The sequence below is a fragment of the Mixophyes fleayi genome, chromosome 11, assembly GCF_038048845.1.
Source record: "Mixophyes fleayi isolate aMixFle1 chromosome 11, aMixFle1.hap1, whole genome shotgun sequence".
Taxonomy (NCBI): Eukaryota; Metazoa; Chordata; class Amphibia; order Anura; family Limnodynastidae; genus Mixophyes; species Mixophyes fleayi.
Window position 1 is genome coordinate 79,840,102 of NC_134412.1, and position 18,998 is coordinate 79,859,099.

Here is an 18,998-nt window from a genome sequence, read left to right on the forward strand (position 1 = left end):
GAATGGTCACTTTAAGACATCAGTTTAAATAATCCTATATTCTCATTAAACAACAGTGCTGGAAATGTCCTGTTTAGCCCCATCTATCAAAGTATCAATGCCAGAAATCGGTGTTTAAATGCCCCTGGTTGCAAATTTAAATCCTAGTGGATATTGGCGATAATTGCTCCATTAAGCCCCACCCCCACTATTCAATGGCGTGAATTTCGCCATTTTATGGTGGGGGCTGGGCTATTGGTGATGCGACCACCCCCCCCCCCCCTCTTATCCCCCTGTCATATGACTTCTCCCCTGGGATCTCCAGGGGCAGAAGTTTTGAAAGTTGGCATGTATGATATATATATGTACTTCTGCCTCACAGCACTGGGGTCATGAGCCCAATTCCTGACCATGGCCTTATCTGTGTGGAGTTTGTATGTTCTCCCTGTGTTTGCGTGGGTTTACTCCGGGTGCTCTGGTTCCTCCCACACTCCATAAACATACTAGTAAGTTAATTGGCTGCTATTAAATTGACCTTAGTCTCTCTCAGTCTGTGTGTGTATGTTAGGGGATTTAGACTGTAAGCTCCAATGGGGCAGGGACTGATGTGAATGATTTCTCTGCACAGCGCTGCGGAATTAGTGGCGCTATATAAATAGCTGATGATTATTTTTATATATATATATATATATATATATATATATATATATATATATATATATATCAGCTGTAAAGCGCTAGGAATTTGCTGGCACTGTGCAGATAAATTTAAATAATAATTATATGTATATATACACTGTATATATATTATAATGGGAGTACAGTCCAGCTCTCTCCAGTTTACAATGTGTTAATTCTAAATTTTCTGCCTTTTCCTCTGTGGGTGTTACTATGAATTCCATTAATCCAAGGCTCGGCCCCCTTACATTCTGCAAGCTGCTTACACATCAAGACATTAGTGTGTGTATTTTTTTTGTCCCTTTATTACCACTTTGTCCCCTGAGTGTCCCTGAGACTCAGTGAAGTGTAAACATGAAGTTCTGGGAATCCAACTGTCCCATCCACATCTCAGCCTGGGAGAAGACCGTCATGAATTGCCACTGATCTGTGTCACTCTGGTTTCTCCCACTCTGCAGGGAAAGTGACATTGCGACACTGGTAAAGATAACTGCATTGACCAACATCTGTCCTAAGCACAGACTGCAGATTAAGTGGAGACTGTTGGACTAATTTGAAAAACTTTACCTTTATTTAAAAAAAAAAAATAATCACTATGGCCAATTCAGGAATCCAACTTCTTGGCTATTTTCTGGCTCTGGGAGGATGGATAGGTATCATTTCTACCACAGCATTACCTCAGTGGAAGCAGTCGTCCTATGCCGGAGATGCGATTATCACAGCAGTGGGACTGTATGAAGGCCTTTGGATGTCCTGTGCTTCCCAAAGCACTGGACAAGTGCAATGCAAAGTCTACGACTCTCTGCTCTCCTTGGATGGTACGTAAAGAAAGATGACATTCCTACCCCAATTCCTACCCTGTTATGATAGTGTTGCAAACTGGATTAAATATTTCCCTAGAGCTGGTAATTTCAATGCCTTAGTTTAAAAAACTTTGTTTCATTATGTATCCATGTTTTAGGTATTTAAAAAGGTGAATATGTGCATTTCGTCAAGCGTGTACAGAAATGCACCGTGTTAGGCATTGAGAGAGCCAAGGACAACGAGGAGTTTAACATTCCAAGCTAATTAGTTTGTGTAAGATTTACGACATTGAGATGTACATAGCCTGAGTACAGTTTAATCCCAAAGCCAAATTAGATCTGGCAGATTACTGTACCTAATTATTTGTGGTAACTGGCGAAGAAAAATGGTATTAATAATGACTTACTGGTAAATATCAGTTTGTGTGGCGTATCTGACATGAATTTGCGCTTTGCACGCCCGGATATCGACATATGTACGCAATTGCACGGAATTTATATCCGCACACATCTGACGCAAACTAACAAAGGCCATGTACAGCAAAGGCGGCTGATGAAATCCTGTGTTTTAGTGTAAGTACGCTTGTTTTCAGCAATATAATTTGCACCTTCTGCAGACCAGGTGTAAACGCAGGAATGACCAACACGGCATTAACTCTTATCTCTGATTGGATTTTCGCAGCACCGTTTGTTCGCTGATTAGGAGGCATTTAAAGGGGCATATTCAATTGTCCATGGTTTCTGGCGCGGAAAAACTAGTACCGGTATTACGGTAATAGCAAGCCGGACTTCAGCTCGCAGCTCCCTGAGCCGTGAGGTAAAATCCAGCAAGAAAAGTACCGTAATACCGGTATTTACGCACACTATTACCGTAATGACGGTAATAGTGCGTGGGGCGCATTAATTTTGGCTGTAACGCCAACAATTGAATACGCCCCAAAGAGGTTGTTTTTTATCAAATTTCATGCATGCGTCTCAGTAACTAGCACAGAAAACCTGTACGCATTGAAGATTTATTTTCTGCCAAGTAGCATATGTTCACATTTACGTTTGCTATTTCATTTGCTAGTTATTTTAAAATAATTGATGAAATGAAAAAAAAAATCCAAAATATATGGATTATATTGAAAGAAATTATAGTTAAACTTGTTTGCTTTTGTTATTTTTGTTGGCTTGTTATTATATTGTTATAATTTGTTAATTGATGATTATGTAAAAGTTATAATAGAGAAGAAACAACCTGTTGATAGCTGGAAGGGCATGCTGGGACTTGTAGTTTCACAACATCTGGAGGGCCGCAGGTTGGACAGGCCTGCTCTATGTCACTGTTAAGACGAGAGTTTGGTGCTTTGCTATGATGTCACAGCCAATCACCATCCTTCCAGTCTAAGGAGCCACCTCCCTCCCACCTGCCAAGGTAAGAAGCAGCAGGGGTGGGGGTGCAATGCATGAGGGGGGTTGGCTATGCCTAGGGTGCCCACGGGGCTTGCGGCTGCCCTGATTAGGTCCGTTTTTTATTAAGGACTTGAACTATACTTCGGCGACAGAGGAAGTTGATGAAGAGTATGTGCAAACAGGAGTTCAGCCCGCATTTCCCCTCTGCTTGAACAGAAAAAAATGCAGATCAAACTGACCATTAAGAAGAAATGATTGATCGCAATGAGGATTCCAAGGGCTGTTTACAGGAAGCAGACACAACATGCAGTATTTTTTCCTGCCTATGCTGTACCCAGTATTGCCCTGAGTTCAATGGCAGCTGAATGCAATTCAGCTCCAACAGAGGGTTAGGGCTCATGCCCATCACTCAACACACAAACTCGGTACTTTCCATGATCTCCCAGTAGGACAAAGGGTAGGCAAGGGAAGTAGTTGCCTTGGATGCAAGGAGGTTGGGTACAGGTCTTGTGTTGATCACAAAAATTCTGTGCGCCTGATAATATTACATGGAGAACGAGTGGAGTTTGGCCTTGGGTAGTAAAACACCTTCTTATTTTACATGTTATTATCATTGATACATTCAGTAGTTGAAGTGGACATTTAGAAGTAGCGGTATGGTAAATGTAATTGAATGTAATTTGATAGTTTTACAATGAAGGCAGTAGGAGAAGCGCTGGTATGGCATATCACCGTATACCAACCACTTCCACCACTGGATACATCATTTATGTTCTGTTCACCATCTGTACTTTTATTATGCTGCCTGAGGCAACCAAAGTGGCACCTCCCCATCCCTTATACAAAAGCATAAACCTTTATATATGAGTTGTGTGCACTTTACAAGACACATATTGTAATTCATAAGCATAACTAGTTTTACCAACAAGATAAATACCAATAATTTATACATTTACATTAAGGTAATTGCCCATATTTCTAAAAAGAGAGATCCTGGGTTCAGGTTTTTCCCTGAATGATATAAATATATTACCTATTGTCTGCAGATATCACTGCAGCTAGATTGAGAAGGTTCTCCCCTGTATCGCAGGTTCTTTATTAGGTGGGCTCCAAAGTATAAGGCTATAGTTACATCCATACAGAGAACCCATAGTGACCAGCACATAAGGATAGTTAAAATGAAAGGGGCTCTTTAAGCATGACATACTCTCTAACCTTGAAGTCCCTCTCCAAACTAACTCCTTGTCCTTCCTATCAACTTCAGAGCTGATTATATTCAAACTTCTTTAGACTGTTATGTCTGCTCACGGACTCCCAGAAGAGTAGGCAAAGTTCCCGCATTCGCTGAAATTCACTACATTGAATGGAGGGGGCGGGTCTCAAACGCGTCATAAGCCCTCCCCCCGCTATGCAATGCCGTGAATTTAGGCATTTTGTAGTGGGGGCGGGGCTATGGTGATGCCCCTTGTCACAGGACTTCCCACAATAAGGGGATCATAAGTGTGAGAACCCCAAATTTCTACTACTTGGAGGCACAAAAACCCAGGGTAAAAAGTCACTCCTTGAGTTTCCCTTAAATAGACAAATAGGAAGCAACCGTCAAGCACAAGTGTGAGCCTTTGTTCCTAGTCCGCATTGCAAAGACTTAATTAATACATGGCTATGGAATGTTTATGTTAGATCATCTGTACTCCTCACATCTTGTTTATACAGGGCTCATACTTGATACAACAAGGTATGATAGCGGTACTAACATTTTAGTTGCAAATAATAGAAGTATTATATGTCATTTAAAGCCAGCAATGAAATACTGGCATTACACTTTTACACACCACACTAGTGAGCAAACAAACTTTTACATTTTAAATGTTCATTTCTGCCCTTTTTCAATATCAGTTAGTGCAGATCAGTGACAATCAGAAAGCACAGAAAATCTGAATTTTACTGAAAAAAAATGCTTTCAAAACTTATAAAACATGGGGATGGTCAGGTTATGACTGGAAGATATAGGTGACTCTAAATGAAAATATCTGTTTCGTGATAAATCAATCTGCACCTGCAGGGCAAGCAACATAGCCACGCCCACTTATGGTAATAAGGTTATTTGTGTAGAATGAATTGTTTTAAATGATTTATTAAAAGAATTCTAGAAAACTAAAAAAAAGTTCATGGCAATGAAGGGGTGTTTGGTGGGGCGGGAGGAAAGGGGCAACCTATAATGTCAAAAGTGCTGGCCACGCCCAGTTTGTACCAAGACCACGCCCCTGTCCATATTTATGGAGCTTCAAAGTTGTGGTAGGGTCATACTTCCCTACTTTCAGGCAGTGTAGTCTGGGAGAGGGGCGTACTGGAGGGCGGGAGGGGGAGGGGTGGGGTCATTTGCGTAATTTTGGCCCCGCCCCCGCAACGGAAATGTCGTTTTGTTGCGGGGGCGGGGCCAAAATTACACAATTCACCGCAAATCGCGTTATTTTGACCAAGGAATTGCGGGATGCGGGAGACTTGTCTACAGTCCCGGGAGTCCGGGAGACCGACCCGGATTTCAGGAGTCTCCCGGACATTCGGGGAGATTTGGCAAATATGGGTATGGTGTATCTGTCTCTTTCTTGCACAAAATAGTCAGTCATTTTGTGGGCTGTACCAATACTGTTGAATGCTGCCTACCAGTTTACTATGAACTAGTGAAATCCAAAGGACATGAGACCTTATTAGCTTCCAGGGAATTGACAGACTGCGTTCTCATGAACCCACCTTCATTGTGTACACTTTAACTTCTGGGGGTTTTTCCTGTACTATTGAGGAAAATAAAACAAGCATTTTTTATTTACTATGTGCAATTAAACATAATTCAGCAAAGCAATGGATTTCAACTACAGAACTTGACTATTCTTTATTACCTTTACTCTTGCACTGAGATGCTTCTTCTCTTCAATGTTGATATATGTGGAGAGATTTTAGTTGTCAAGTGCAGCCAGGGAAGTCTATTTTGGGCCACACTGCCTGCACCCCCAGCTCTGACTTATTCTATGCTTTGTTATAAAGCAGTGTTTCCCAAACCCAGTACTCAAGTACCCCTAACAGTGCAGGTTTCCCATATCTCCCTGCTGGAGCACAGGTGTATTCATTACTGACTGACACATTGTAACAGATCCACAGGTGGTATAATTATTTCCATTGTCACCTGGACAACCTGCACTGTTAGGGGTCCTGAGGACTGAGTTTGAAAAACACTGTTATAAAATATAGAATAATACAGACTGAGAATAGCTGAATTGTCCGTCATGTGACCTCCTCTGCACACAGCAGGGTGGTCAGGCAGCACAACCAATCAGAGGAGGACAGAGTGTAGTGCATTCTGCTCCACATGCTCACCCTCCTTCCTCTGTGTGTCCAACCACACAGGTACGTGTTTTTAGACATGTGGAGAGGTGTGTGTGACATGTGAGGGTAGATGTGAATGGCATGTGGGGGTAAGTGTGAGTGGCATGTTTGTCTGAGGGGCATGTGAGAGGCAAATGGGGAGGTCTCAGTCGCATGTAGAGAAATCTGAGGGGCATGAAGGTAGGTCTGAGTGGCATATGAGAGGCACATGGAGAGATCTCAGTGACATGTGAGGGGCATGTGGAGAGGTCTGAGTGGCATGATGGGCATGTGGGGAAGGCTTAGTGGCATGTGGGAAATGTCTGAGTGGTATTTGGGGGAGTTTCAGATGGTATGTGGGGCATTTTGTGGCAAGTGTGGGTCTCAAGGCATGTGGGGCTATTTTGGAGCAAGAGGCAGGCGTATGGTGGACTTTTGGAGCGTGAGGTGCATGGATGAGTGATAGATGGTGTGGGGGTGCCAATGTTGGTTTGGGGCTGGGTTTTTTTTAATCTTGAAATTAAGGGTAATGTGCAGCTGTTTTGGAGGTTGGAGGGCACATGAGAACTTGAAGTATATTAGGATGCCCATCGCTTGCCCTTTGCCTAAATTATGCTCCCTCTAGTGGCTGGCTATGCCTCTTTGGTGGCTAGCCACACCTTATCTGCTGGCTGGCCACACCTTATCTGGTGGCTGGCCACATCCCTTCAGTGGTAATACACACTATTTCATGTCCCCTAATTATAACTGTAATTTTAAGTTGGATTGCAAAGCTAAATTATAATTAATTTTGCATATCATTTAAAATTATTATTTATTGACTATGTTTTTCTTAAATTTATTTCTTTAGACAGATCCAATGACCAGCATACAACTGTTATAGGAAGAAAATGCAATAATTTTTCATAACATTAAAGTTACATTCCCAAATCTCAAAGTCCTCTTCACATCAACCTATACCCTCTGCTCCTGTGTTCCCCCCCCTCAATATTACATTAACCAATTAGTTCAGATTTGTATTGGCCTTCTGTTAAAATTCCCGTAATAAAGTTCAAGCAGCGCTCAAAAGCAGGAATTAGAACAACAAAGAGATTATTTCACATGTAGAGCAGTGGAATGCTTCCCCCCCCCCCCCCCCTAAAGCAGCAATGAAAAAAATACTTTTCTACATTAATACTGTGCTGTGATGTTGATAAATTCCTTGTAATTAACCACAATTTAATGATCTCCTGTAAAAATTTGCAAATTCCTAGAATATTTTCTCCAGTGGTGATATCGCTTAGAATTCAAAGACCCATGGTGATCGCTGCAACATGTGATATATACGTTATTACTCATTGAACTTGCCATTACTTATTACTGTTTTGGTAGCAGCAGGGGTGTTGCTGGGTGCTGGCTTTAGGGGGTACAAGCCTCACGACTCGAACGTGGTGCCCAGTTACATTTTTACATTATTTTTTTTATTGATTTCTAGAAACTGATTTAAACTGGTGAATAATATCTACTAAAGTGTAGTTGAGACTACACGCGGCGAGTTTGGTTGTGGGGACAAATTTCTGAGGTAAATTTATCAAGCTGCGGGTTTGAAAAAGCATAGATTTGAAAATTGGAGATGTTGCCTATAGCAACCAATCAGATTCTAGTTATCATTCATTTAGTACATTCTACAAAATGACAGCTAGAATCTGATTAGTTGCTATAGGCAACATCTCCACTTTTCAAACCCACAGCTTGATAAATTTACTTCTATGTCTTTTAAGGAAACATCTACACAACTGGATACCAGTATGCTAGATGCCAGCTGGCCACACGTTGGGTTTACAGGTAGTAAAAGAATTGGGGGCATGAGCCTAAGTAGGAGTGTAGTATACTTGGTGATGGGGATGGAAGAGTTTTGGGGGATGCTGCAGCGGACTGAATTATTTGATAGCACCCCCTCTGACAGATAAATAGTGCGCTGGCCGCGTTACCGACGAAAATAACACGGTCTGCTCACTATTACCTTTAATACGGTAATCTTTCATGCTGGCGTTGAGCGTGGCCAAATTGAATCCCCCTTAGTGTATTTGTGTGCTGCATGATAAAAGCCGCCAGTGTGTTCCCTGCATGCAAAAAAAAATAAAATAAATGCCCCTTGCATCGCAGCATGGTTTGTGCATAAGCAAATGTGCTCCTTTTTTTGCCTTGTTCCTAGCTCTAAATTGGGCCCATATAACAAAACAATGCATAATATGATGCTTTATAAATAATAATAATTAGTGAGTACCCCAGCAAACCACTGTGCCGATTATATAATGAGTACCCCAGCAAGCAACTGTATTGGTTGTGTAATTAGTGGCTCAGTGTAACATGCGTTTTCTATTAACACCGACAATAGGAACTGGATGCTGCTGGTACTGTGTTCATTTTCACTTTTCACATATGGTCATTAATTCTGCATGTGACTCCCATTCTATTAATCGCATGGGGAGTAGGATTAAAGAGCACTGACCCCATGTCAAATTATCTATACAAATAGATTTCATATTTTGTTCTGTCCATGTGTCATTATTTTAAAAAGAAAAGTCTTTGTACGTGTGTACCAAGACAGGCTTTTATCATAAAGGTAGCACCTCCCCCCCCCGACGTTAAATCAATAGCATACACATTTAATAATTAAGCCTCTCTAACTGCAAAGCTAAATGAGGCTTTTTATCAACTCTCCCGGAATATTCAGGAGACTCCTGAATCATCCCTCCCACTTTACTATTGAAGGGGCAGAGGCAGGGCACGATGATATGATTCGTGTCATCATAGCTCCACCCCCCATTGTGGGATGCAGCATTTGCATCACCACACCACACCCCCTCAGTATTTTCCACCTGACCTCCCCTTCGAGATCTCTTGGAGGGGACATTTTAAATGTTGGCAGGTATGCCCTATATGTAAACATCCACATCAGTCCCTGCCCAATTGAATTTTAGAATCTAAATGTTCTACCACAGAAACACTCACACCCATTCTCGTCAACAGCCAATTAACAATTCACAAATTCAAATTCACTATCAGATTATCCATCTGTTGCTTCCCGCTTCCCCTCATTCCTCTACTCGCATCATGACACGACACATACTTGTCAACTGTCACGGAATGTCGAATTGTGGGTAGTTCTCCTGGGACCCAAGGAGAGGAAGCCTTTGTCCCGGATCCCACCCTACTTCCTAGGGGACCTCAGGGGACGTAATATGCTGCAAATCACCTCATTTTGGCCCCACCCCCACGGAGCGACGGTGCCTAGTATGATGGTGCCCCTATCACATGCAGCCCTGCTGACATTTCCCACGAGGGGACAGGACACTGCCCTCCCACAAGATCGTCACACTGATATCCTTTAATAATCTGTGCCGCTGTGCATGCTCAAATTATTTGATTACGTTGCTCTAACGACATCCATTTCAAACTTAGGATACACAGATGAGCTGGGAATTGATAACAAAGAGGACACTCTGACAACATCAAACACATCTTAAAAATAGGCCCAAAGAAGACAGAATTTTTTTATTATTTTTATTGTCAGGATTTTGCTTTGTCTATTTATTATACCTTTTTAATTTTTGCAATTATTATTTATCAGGTGTTTTGAAAACACACTTTACGTACATGTGTGTATAAAAATAGATAACTTTATTGGTATTTATTATTATTGTTATTATTGTTGTTAATGTTTACTTATATAGCGCTGATTATATACACAGTGCTGTACAGGCAACTGGTTTATGAATTGCCGTAATACTTTGCATTATTTTTTTTTGCAGTTCACATCCAGACAACGCGGGCCCTCATGGTTGTCGCAATGCTGCTGGGATTCATGGGTATAATTATCAGTGTTGTTGGAATGAAATGTACAAAAGTTGGTGACAACAACCCCATCATAAAAGGCAGAATCGCTATCTCCGGTGGTGTCCTATTTCTGCTTGCAGGTAACAAACGTGGCATTTATAAAATTATACAGCAAATTATTAAGACTAATGGCAAAATTTAAATATAAATAATGTTTTTTGATGATATTAATACTAAGAGATCATTCCTATTCATGTATAAAATTCATATTTAAGCAAACTAGTTGTCTCGGATTTAGCATGAATCAAATATTGTGGGTGGAACAGACAGTTGAGACGTGAAGTTCCAGTGATACAATCTTCGATTCTGATGTTGCTCCAGCATTCCGTGGAAGAACGTTCTGCACTGTGGACCTGATTCATTATAGGCCGTAAATGCCGATATCTTCACTTGAAAGTGAACTTGGTGTGATTTATGTATGAATCCTATGTTTTTGGATGATATGGCGTCATATCTGACATACAGCTGATTTCTTTTACCTCTGTCTCTCCAGGTCTGTTAACGTTAATAGCTGTTTCGTGGTACGCCACTCAAGTCACTCACGAGTTTTTTAACCCAAGTACACCAGTTAACGCTCGGTAAGTAAATGTGAATTTTTCAAGGTTATACTGTCCTCAAATATTTCTTCTTGCTATTTTTTAGGGGGTGTTTTTTTCCTTAAAGTGCACCTGTCATTACACGGAGCGGAGACAGCCATTCTGTAGGCTGATCCACTATTCAGCTGATCAATTCACTAGGAACTGAGTGACATCACACATTGGGCCTCAGGTTTCATTGTTTTCATTGGATCCTAGTAGATAGATTGGCTGTATTCTTGTGAATTACAGTACAGCTGCCCCCATTGGACCTCATTTATGAAGTGCAAAGGGATTTGAGCTAGTGATTGGCATTGGTTGGCAGAGTAAGACGTTGTAAGTGTTCCTAGTAAGTACAGAGTAGGTCCACCAGGCAGGGACAAACGCAGGATTTGTAAAGGGGGGGTTTCCACACCACGCCGCCAGTGGGTGTGACCAACATTCATGGGGGCGTGGCTATAATTTTAGACAGTGCTTGGCTGCTCTCCAACTCTTCCTATCCCCATAATATACATGGACAATGCTGCGTGTACTACTGTTAGATGCACACAGCTCTCCCTTTTCAAGCAGAGCAGTGTGAAGCAGGAGCAGGGTCCAGCCACCTCAATTATACAGTGCCCCAGGCTTGGAAGGGGGTTTCCAGGCACTAGTAACCCCATCCCCCCCTCGGTTTGCCTATGCCAGTGTATCACATTTTGGGTAGCAATGCAAAAACACGATTCCGTTTTGCAGAGAGTAATTAGAGTCAGATAAAGGGGTCCGTCTTGCTTCACGGAGGGGCTATTTGCACTCACAAAAACACTTGATATTTGCACAATTTTGTAATCTGTTGCTAGTCCCCAGGGGCCTTTCTGCCATGAGGTGAAATGAGCACCTCGCCTACAGTGACAGAATGAAGGGAGAGGCCGAGGCAGGAAATCTTTATTAGAATTCATTAAAAAACATATGGTTTTAGTTTTAGCTAGTTAGCACCTCTGTGTCTTTAAAATAACCTCCATACTTCTCTTCCCTCCAACAATGCGCGTTTCACCTGTCAGCGACCAGGGAACCCCTAAACACAACTGAGGAGAAGGGGCACACATGGCGACTGGTCAGTGCATGACTCGATCACCATATACACATTATATTTACAGGAACAGAGGTGTGTCTAGCTAACTTGGCTAAAACGGCTTCTAATTCATTCCTTACACAAACTAGCATAAGCAGTCATATTAGTGTAATATACACTATGCCAGATATATATTAATACTTGAATCCATATTAAGTAGAAACCAAGAATTTAGACTTTTAAAGCAAACATTTTAGCATTTTTAAATGAAGTCCTTACATTTTGCTGCCTGAGATAGCGGCTTCATTTTCCCTCATTATAAACAAACCTATGTCTAGGTAAATATCAATTCGCCCACATTTGTTTATTGGGGGAACTGGCATTTGCTAGCAACAGGGCAATTCAAGGCTTAAATTGTCTACCTTCTACAAACCTGAGTATGGGCTGTGTCCGTTTAATGTATAAGGAGTTTTATTGTTCTTTTGTGAAAAACAAGGGAAACTTGGGGTTAAACCAAAAAGTTGGACACAATCCATCAGCAATACCTTACATATCTTAACCATTACTCACAGTCACGGTTCGCCCCTCAAAAAATGGTATACTCCTGTTTTCCCCAAATTCACCAGCCCTCTCTCCATTAACCTCCAGCCTACAAAATACGCAAGCTCCTCATAAAGTGCTCAAAACCACGGCCATTCTCATATTCTTCTGCATAAACTATAGCATGCTTCCAGCTATCATCCAAATCCCAAACTATTACCAGAACCCCTGGTCAATTACTACTTCCAAAATTCCACCTCTTCTAAAAACACACATTGTCTACATATACCATCCCATGTGACTTAATTAATATTACTATGTAGGTTCCTTCAACTTACTGGACTAAATCATGATATTTGAATGTGGGCTTCTGCCTGAAATCGCCTACGTAAAAATTAATAACACACTACCGCTGACATTTGACAGATCTTAAGGACTAACACTTGTTAGCAACCTCTGTAGCCATGGAAACCCATCACTGCAGTCCATAGTTGTCAAATGTCATCAACAGTGTGATTTAAGATTTTTTAGCAGGTGATTTAATCAGTCCTATTTCAAGTATCAGGAGTTATTCCAGTAAGTTGTCGGACAGTAAATAATAATTTTAGTTTAATAACTTTTAACTATCTATTTAACATCATCATAAAATTATATCATTAAGCAATTGACAATTAAAAGTAAGAAAAAAATCATCTGAACAAGCCCAAACGGACTGGTTCTGGTTTTGCCTATCTAGTCATAATCCACTTCTTATGTTCTAGGTATGAATTTGGTTCAGCGTTATTCGTTGGATGGGCCGCGGCCAGTCTCACCATGCTTGGCGGATCCTTCCTTTGCTGCTCGTGTCCCAACGGAGAGAGTAGAGGACAACAGTACTATAGACAATCACAGCCATCGGCAACAACAAGAGAGTATGTCTAACACCCTAGACCATTCCAAAACACTCTAAGTGCCAACAACTCCAGGTGTTTCCCATCTAAACCATGTAACATGATGCCACATTAGTCTTTGTTTGTTTTTGTCTTTTCTGTTTCTTGTTTTGTTTGTTTTTGTTTTGCATAAGTATATTAACGCATCCGATATTCATTATAGAAAAAGGAGACTGCATAAAAACATTAAGTTAACATTTGTTATCATTTGATTTGTTCCTGCCTTCTATGTACATTACACCAAATTAATAATAACGCATTCACCTTCAAACAAAAACAATTATACCGCCAAACTTGTTAATCCTGGTGCTCAGTTTTCTAGGACAGCAACGTAAAGCTGGGTACACACTACAGAAATTTCAACCAACTTTTTATGCCGAGCGATTTTACATGCGATCGATGTTACGATCGCTCGGTCCATGGACTGCATACACACTAGCCTTATTTAGGACGATAAAGGGAAGAGCGGACGTCCCTTTACCGACTTTTTACAGCCATGTTGTCGTGAGCAATGATTGCAATTTCGTACTCACTGTTGTGGATCGGTCGGAAGTTTATACACTACACAGCGGAAACTAGATTGAAATGAAAATATTTAACGGTACGACCAACCAAATGAGGCGACAATCTTCCATTTGGGCAGACTTTCGACCATCGTGTCACTGCACATACTGACCCGACTTTTGAACGAGCGGTCGTATGTCGGCTGATTTAGCCGATTATTGGATGAAAACTGTGTAGTGTGTACCCAGCTTTACATAGTCATTTAAACTGGCCAATGACATAAGTCCATAAAGGTCAATCTCTTCTCCGTTATCCTATTGTTTAACCAGGGAAAGGCAAACCTCATTAAAACCAATTCCAGTCTGTCCAAATGTATATTGTAAAGCCTTTCTTCTGGTCCTAAAGGATGTGTATTCTGAGTGAATCATAAGACATTAACGCCTAGAAAACGTTATATCATTATTAATTTTACTAAAAAGAAAGTTGTATTCTTCACTCGTCACCATGTCGAACAAAAGAACTGAACCCATTCGGTGAAGTTTGTGATTAACGGCAATTCAGAAGATACGGCTTAACTTTTAAGGGAGTATTTTGGAACCAATGTAAAGTTTACTCTCCAAACATTGATCTGTAAAGAACCCATACACATTAACTATGTCTACTTACCTCTGCATGCATGATTGGTCTGTGAATTCATTGATTTAACAAAGGTTTGTCTTTACTAAGATTGTTTTAACAGGTTGTTTATTTTTAATAAATATTTTCCACCAATTTTGATCTTGGAGTCTTTAAAAGACCAGTTGTATTTTAAAAAAATTTCTGTTGTATCGCTTGAAAGTATTCACATATACAGATTTTAAAAATATCTATATTTTACCTACATTGAGGTCTCACAGATATTAACCTTCTTAGCTTTTACTGCAACAATAAGAACAGTTAGGAAGATCTTTAGTGTGTGCGCACCAGACGTAGGTGAAATGAATATATCGTAGCTCTCTCTATTATTTAGAGAAAATGCTGCTGTCTGTTTTGTATTGTAGCCTGATTGGACCAGAACAGAAAGCTCCACCTCTCCTGAGTTCTGCCATCAGAGAGCCGTGCTTGCCCAAGTGCTGGAATATCCATAATCCTATAGATTCCAGAGGTTAGGCTAGGCAAGACACGTGGTGGCAGAGCCGTAACATAAAATTTTAGCGACTGGGGCGAGAAGCAAAACTGCCACCCCCCCCCCAGGCCTCAATTTTAACAAATGAACCTAAAATATTGATAAACTGCAGGGGCGAGAACTGGGAGGTTGCCCTGCTCTCCTGAGAGCCCGGGAGATCTCCCAGAAATGCTGAAGTATTCCAGACATTCCAGGAGATTAGGCAACTATGCGTTAACGAAAAGCAGCTAATGAATCTCTAGAGACTGAAGTGTCTTTTACATTTCTGTCTCCATTACTGAAGTCATGTTGTCTTACCTGTCAGTCTTTGATTAAATCTTGATCTCCATGAAAATGGCCACCTCCATAGGCGTCAATACATGGACATGGGACCCAATTTCTAAACTGTGTCATCACGCTACAGATGGCGAAGCCAACCAAGTCTTGTACTGGCTCAGCATCAGGGAGAATGCCAGACTTTTCACGGAGTGAGGGAGATCACCCCTAGTTCAGGGAGTCTCCCTGACATTCAGGGAGAGTTGGCAAGTATGTCCTAGGGACAGTATGCAAATGAACCACTTAGAGAAAATTCAATCTACATGACAGCCCTTGAGTCAATGTTATACCCCACGTATTAGAGGCTTTTGTCGACATAGCTTGGGCATTACAGTCTGCCTGTAGATGAATATTCTGTGGGAACACAAGCCTGGCTTATTAACACCAGACTTTAAAGTTGCCCATTAAGAATAACATATACTTTGCAAGAAACACCAAAGAACAGCGTTGGTTTTATGAGAAACAAAAAATCATGAACCCTCCAGTCAGGTCTTCGGGTACAAATATCCCAGGCCACTTCTCACAGAAGCGGTGGAGTAACCCACCCGCCTGCTTGTATGATGTCACTCAGGGGGAACACGGCTCCTCCTACCTATATGACATCACATGGGTGTGATTAGCGACATATAATTGGGTAAGTGATGTAGCGCACTTCTAAACTCAAATCAAGATTCTGCTTATTAATTGAGTTTTAATCATATCAGTACACAGGTTGTCCTGAGTAGCATACTCCCCAACAGTTCCAATTTTTGTGGGTCAGTCCCAGTGTCAGTCCAACGGGTAATGTCTAGCCGGAATGGAGTGTCTTCTTCAGAAATTACATAATGTGGGTTTGAAAAAGTGGAGATGTTGCCTATAGCAACCAATCAGATCCTAGCTATCATTTATTCAGTACATTCTACAAAATGATAACTGGAATCTGATTGGTTGCTATAGGCAACATCTCTAATTTTTCAAACCCGCCGTTTAGTAAATATACTCCTTAATGTATTGCAATATTGACTTGTATCTTGCACTATTAAATCATTATTTTAGTTTAGATATAAGGGAAGGAATTTATGAATCATATTAAGGTTAGATTTTTTATCTCATTATGGCCGTACCCAGGCAGTAAAAGTGATGACTTTAAAATTGGTGTAAATCAGTATATGTACCTATCTTTCAAACATAGAGCTTTAAATTAATGTTCTGATTGTTTGGGGTTAGTTCCACTTTAATATCCTTATTATCATTCCTGTCAACTGTCTCAAATTCCCAACATATGCAGGCTAAAACAAGCTACTGCACTCAAAAGATCAATACACATAAATAAAATTATGCAATTCATGTTTTACCACAAATATAAAAATCACATATGATTATACTAACCATTGAAATAAAAAATAAAAAGTATAGATCAGTGATCAAATCTATATTTGTATATTTTCTGTAATAATCGTTACGTACTTTGTTTTGTAATTCATTCATTGTTTTATCTAGAGCCACAAAAATACCTATAAAGAAAAAAGAAGAAACAAGTTAATTTAAGAGCCCACCAATTAAACCATGTTTGCAAAATAATTTGGACATTGGAACGAGAACGATAGAGGAATATGGAAACGGGATCGGGATGAATTTTCCATTTTCGAAGAGACTGTTGCTTTTTTAGAATGACTGTGTTGGAGCTTGTGTACTCGTACTGTATTAGCCTACAAGGCATACTACAGCAGCATCCAGGTGATTGTACAAGCGAGATCTGGACCTCCAAGGACCCCAACATCCCTAAGAACATCTACAAGCTCTGTTGAAAGGCATCTTCTTTTTTTTAATGAGTTACAAATCATAGACATATATCTAGAAAACTAATGTAACCCTTCCCTTGACAATGTGGACAGCTCTAATCTGGAACATATTTTAGCTTGTCCGTCCGGGGTGCTTGCAAAGATGAAATACGCGTCTTTTCAGGAACTGAAACTGAAACATTTTTTTTAAAAAACACTTTACATGTAATTGTGCCCTTCTGGCCGAATAGAACAACAGTAATTACATTTTGGAGGTGTTTTATTCAAAAGATACCCCAAATAATGGCAAATATTCTGTCACTGTGTTTCACAGCGCTAGCATTAGGCAAACCTAGGCAGTTGCCTAGGGCGGCGATGGTTAGCGGGCAACTAAAACATTGAATGAGTGACATAATGTCACTCGTACAGTCATGCTAACGCCCCTGCAGTGCCACCACACGGAGCAAATGCCTCTGGGAGAGTGGCACTTGGCTATAATGTCTTAGCCAGGCGCCCACACTCCCAGTCTGAGCAGCTGAGCATGCTGCCCACACCTCCTGTCCGCCAATAGCTTGGAGGTCGATGCTTCAATTGGAGGATGGTCACAATCTATTGCACCCCAGGGTTTGCCCCAGTCCTGATAATGTGCCCGAATGGCACTCTGTTTCATTGGAGTCAATGGCTGCCATTCGATTTTACATCAGCACAGTTTATACTGTTTGTTACATACATTTACACCCGTTTCAACAATGCCTATATCGCGAAATAAAAGCAGTTGTCTTTACTATCCCCAGTTGCTGGGTGTGTTAAACCCTGTGGATCTCACTTTAAGTTTTTGTTAATTTTGTTAACTCAAACTTTACACGACACAAAACATTATCTGGGAATTTCAATTATACAGTATACAACCTTGTAATCTCTTTTTAACATACTAATCCGGGAACGATTAACATTCATTTATTGTTAAGGGGAGATTGAATAGTCTCCGTATCTTCGTCACTTATAAAATAACAGCCTAACTTCAAAGATATTTTTCATATGAAATTGTACATATTGAATATAGAATGAATTTGTGCATTTAAAATATTTGGCTGCGTATGTAACTGTTTTTCAACTAAAAAATAAATATAATCATTTGTCTTAGTTCGAAATGTCTAATTTTCTGTTGATACTTCATGATTCATTAAACCAGAGAGGAACTAGATCTGGGTCTGTTGATACTGGAATGTAAATGCCATCAGTCCTGGTCACCGGTCTTCAGGCGCGGGCTGGGAGAGGAAAGCCCGGGGGGCACACAGACGGCCGCATCACATGAAAAGGGATGCGGCCACGTCATTGATGACGCGGCCCCATCATTGATGACGCGGCCGCATCCCCTGTCATGTGATGTGGCCGCCTGTGCGCTGACGCGCCCATATCTGATGACATCAGATGCGGCCGCGGGGGAAAGAGTTGTATTTTGCATCCGTGGGGCGGCCGGCCGGCCTACCCTCCCCCGGCCCGAGTAGAGGTCTGACCCCCTGCCCCCAGGGCCAGCCCGCCCCTGCCGGTCTTCCTGCATGTGTCGTTGTGTATATTTCCTCTTTAGTTCATTGTCATTTCTTTGTATAAAAGGATGAATAGGAAACCGTCAAAAGTTAGGGGTATATTTACTAAACTGCAGGTTTAAAAAAGTGGAGATGTTGCCTATAGCAACCAATCAGATTCTAGTTACCATTTGTTTAGTACATTCTACAAAATGACAGCTACAATCTGATTGGTTGCTATAGGCAACATCTCCACTTTTCAAACCCGCAGTTTAGTAAATATACCCCCTAGTCTGTTCCAGTAGCTATACTATAGTGGGTACACTCTCCCCCCACCAAATATCTTGATTTCTCACAGAAGAAATAAGAAACTGTCAAAGCACTAGAAATTATGGTCTCCAATTTTTTGCTCAACATAAAACAACAATCATAAAAATCAAAATATCACCATTTACCACTAGGTCATTTTTAATTCCATGTAGCTCATACATACTGGGCCTGATTCATGAAAGCACGCAAAACAAACTTATTTTTTTTTAAAC

At 40.9% G+C, this 18,998-nt stretch overlaps 1 protein-coding gene across 2 annotated transcripts; it reads left to right on the plus strand.

Moving 5' to 3' along the window:
• The first annotated feature begins 944 nt into the window (after nucleotides 1–944).
• On the plus strand, nucleotides 945–18,038 carry CLDN19 (claudin 19). 2 transcript variants are annotated; one of them, XM_075189882.1, is made up of 5 exons: nucleotides 945–1,475; nucleotides 10,010–10,174; nucleotides 10,588–10,672; nucleotides 13,019–13,222; nucleotides 16,650–18,038. In XM_075189882.1, exons 1-4 carry the CDS (start codon nucleotides 1,253–1,255, stop codon nucleotides 13,176–13,178), a joined length of 633 nt encoding a protein of 210 aa, XP_075045983.1. In that variant the 5' UTR covers nucleotides 945–1,252; the 3' UTR covers nucleotides 13,179–13,222; nucleotides 16,650–18,038. The 2 variants fall into 2 exon arrangements, with proteins under 2 accessions (XP_075045983.1, XP_075045982.1); XM_075189881.1 differs by having other exon boundaries at nucleotides 946–1,475; nucleotides 13,019–13,168; nucleotides 16,650–18,035.
• The last annotated feature ends 960 nt before the right edge of the window (nucleotides 18,039–18,998 follow it).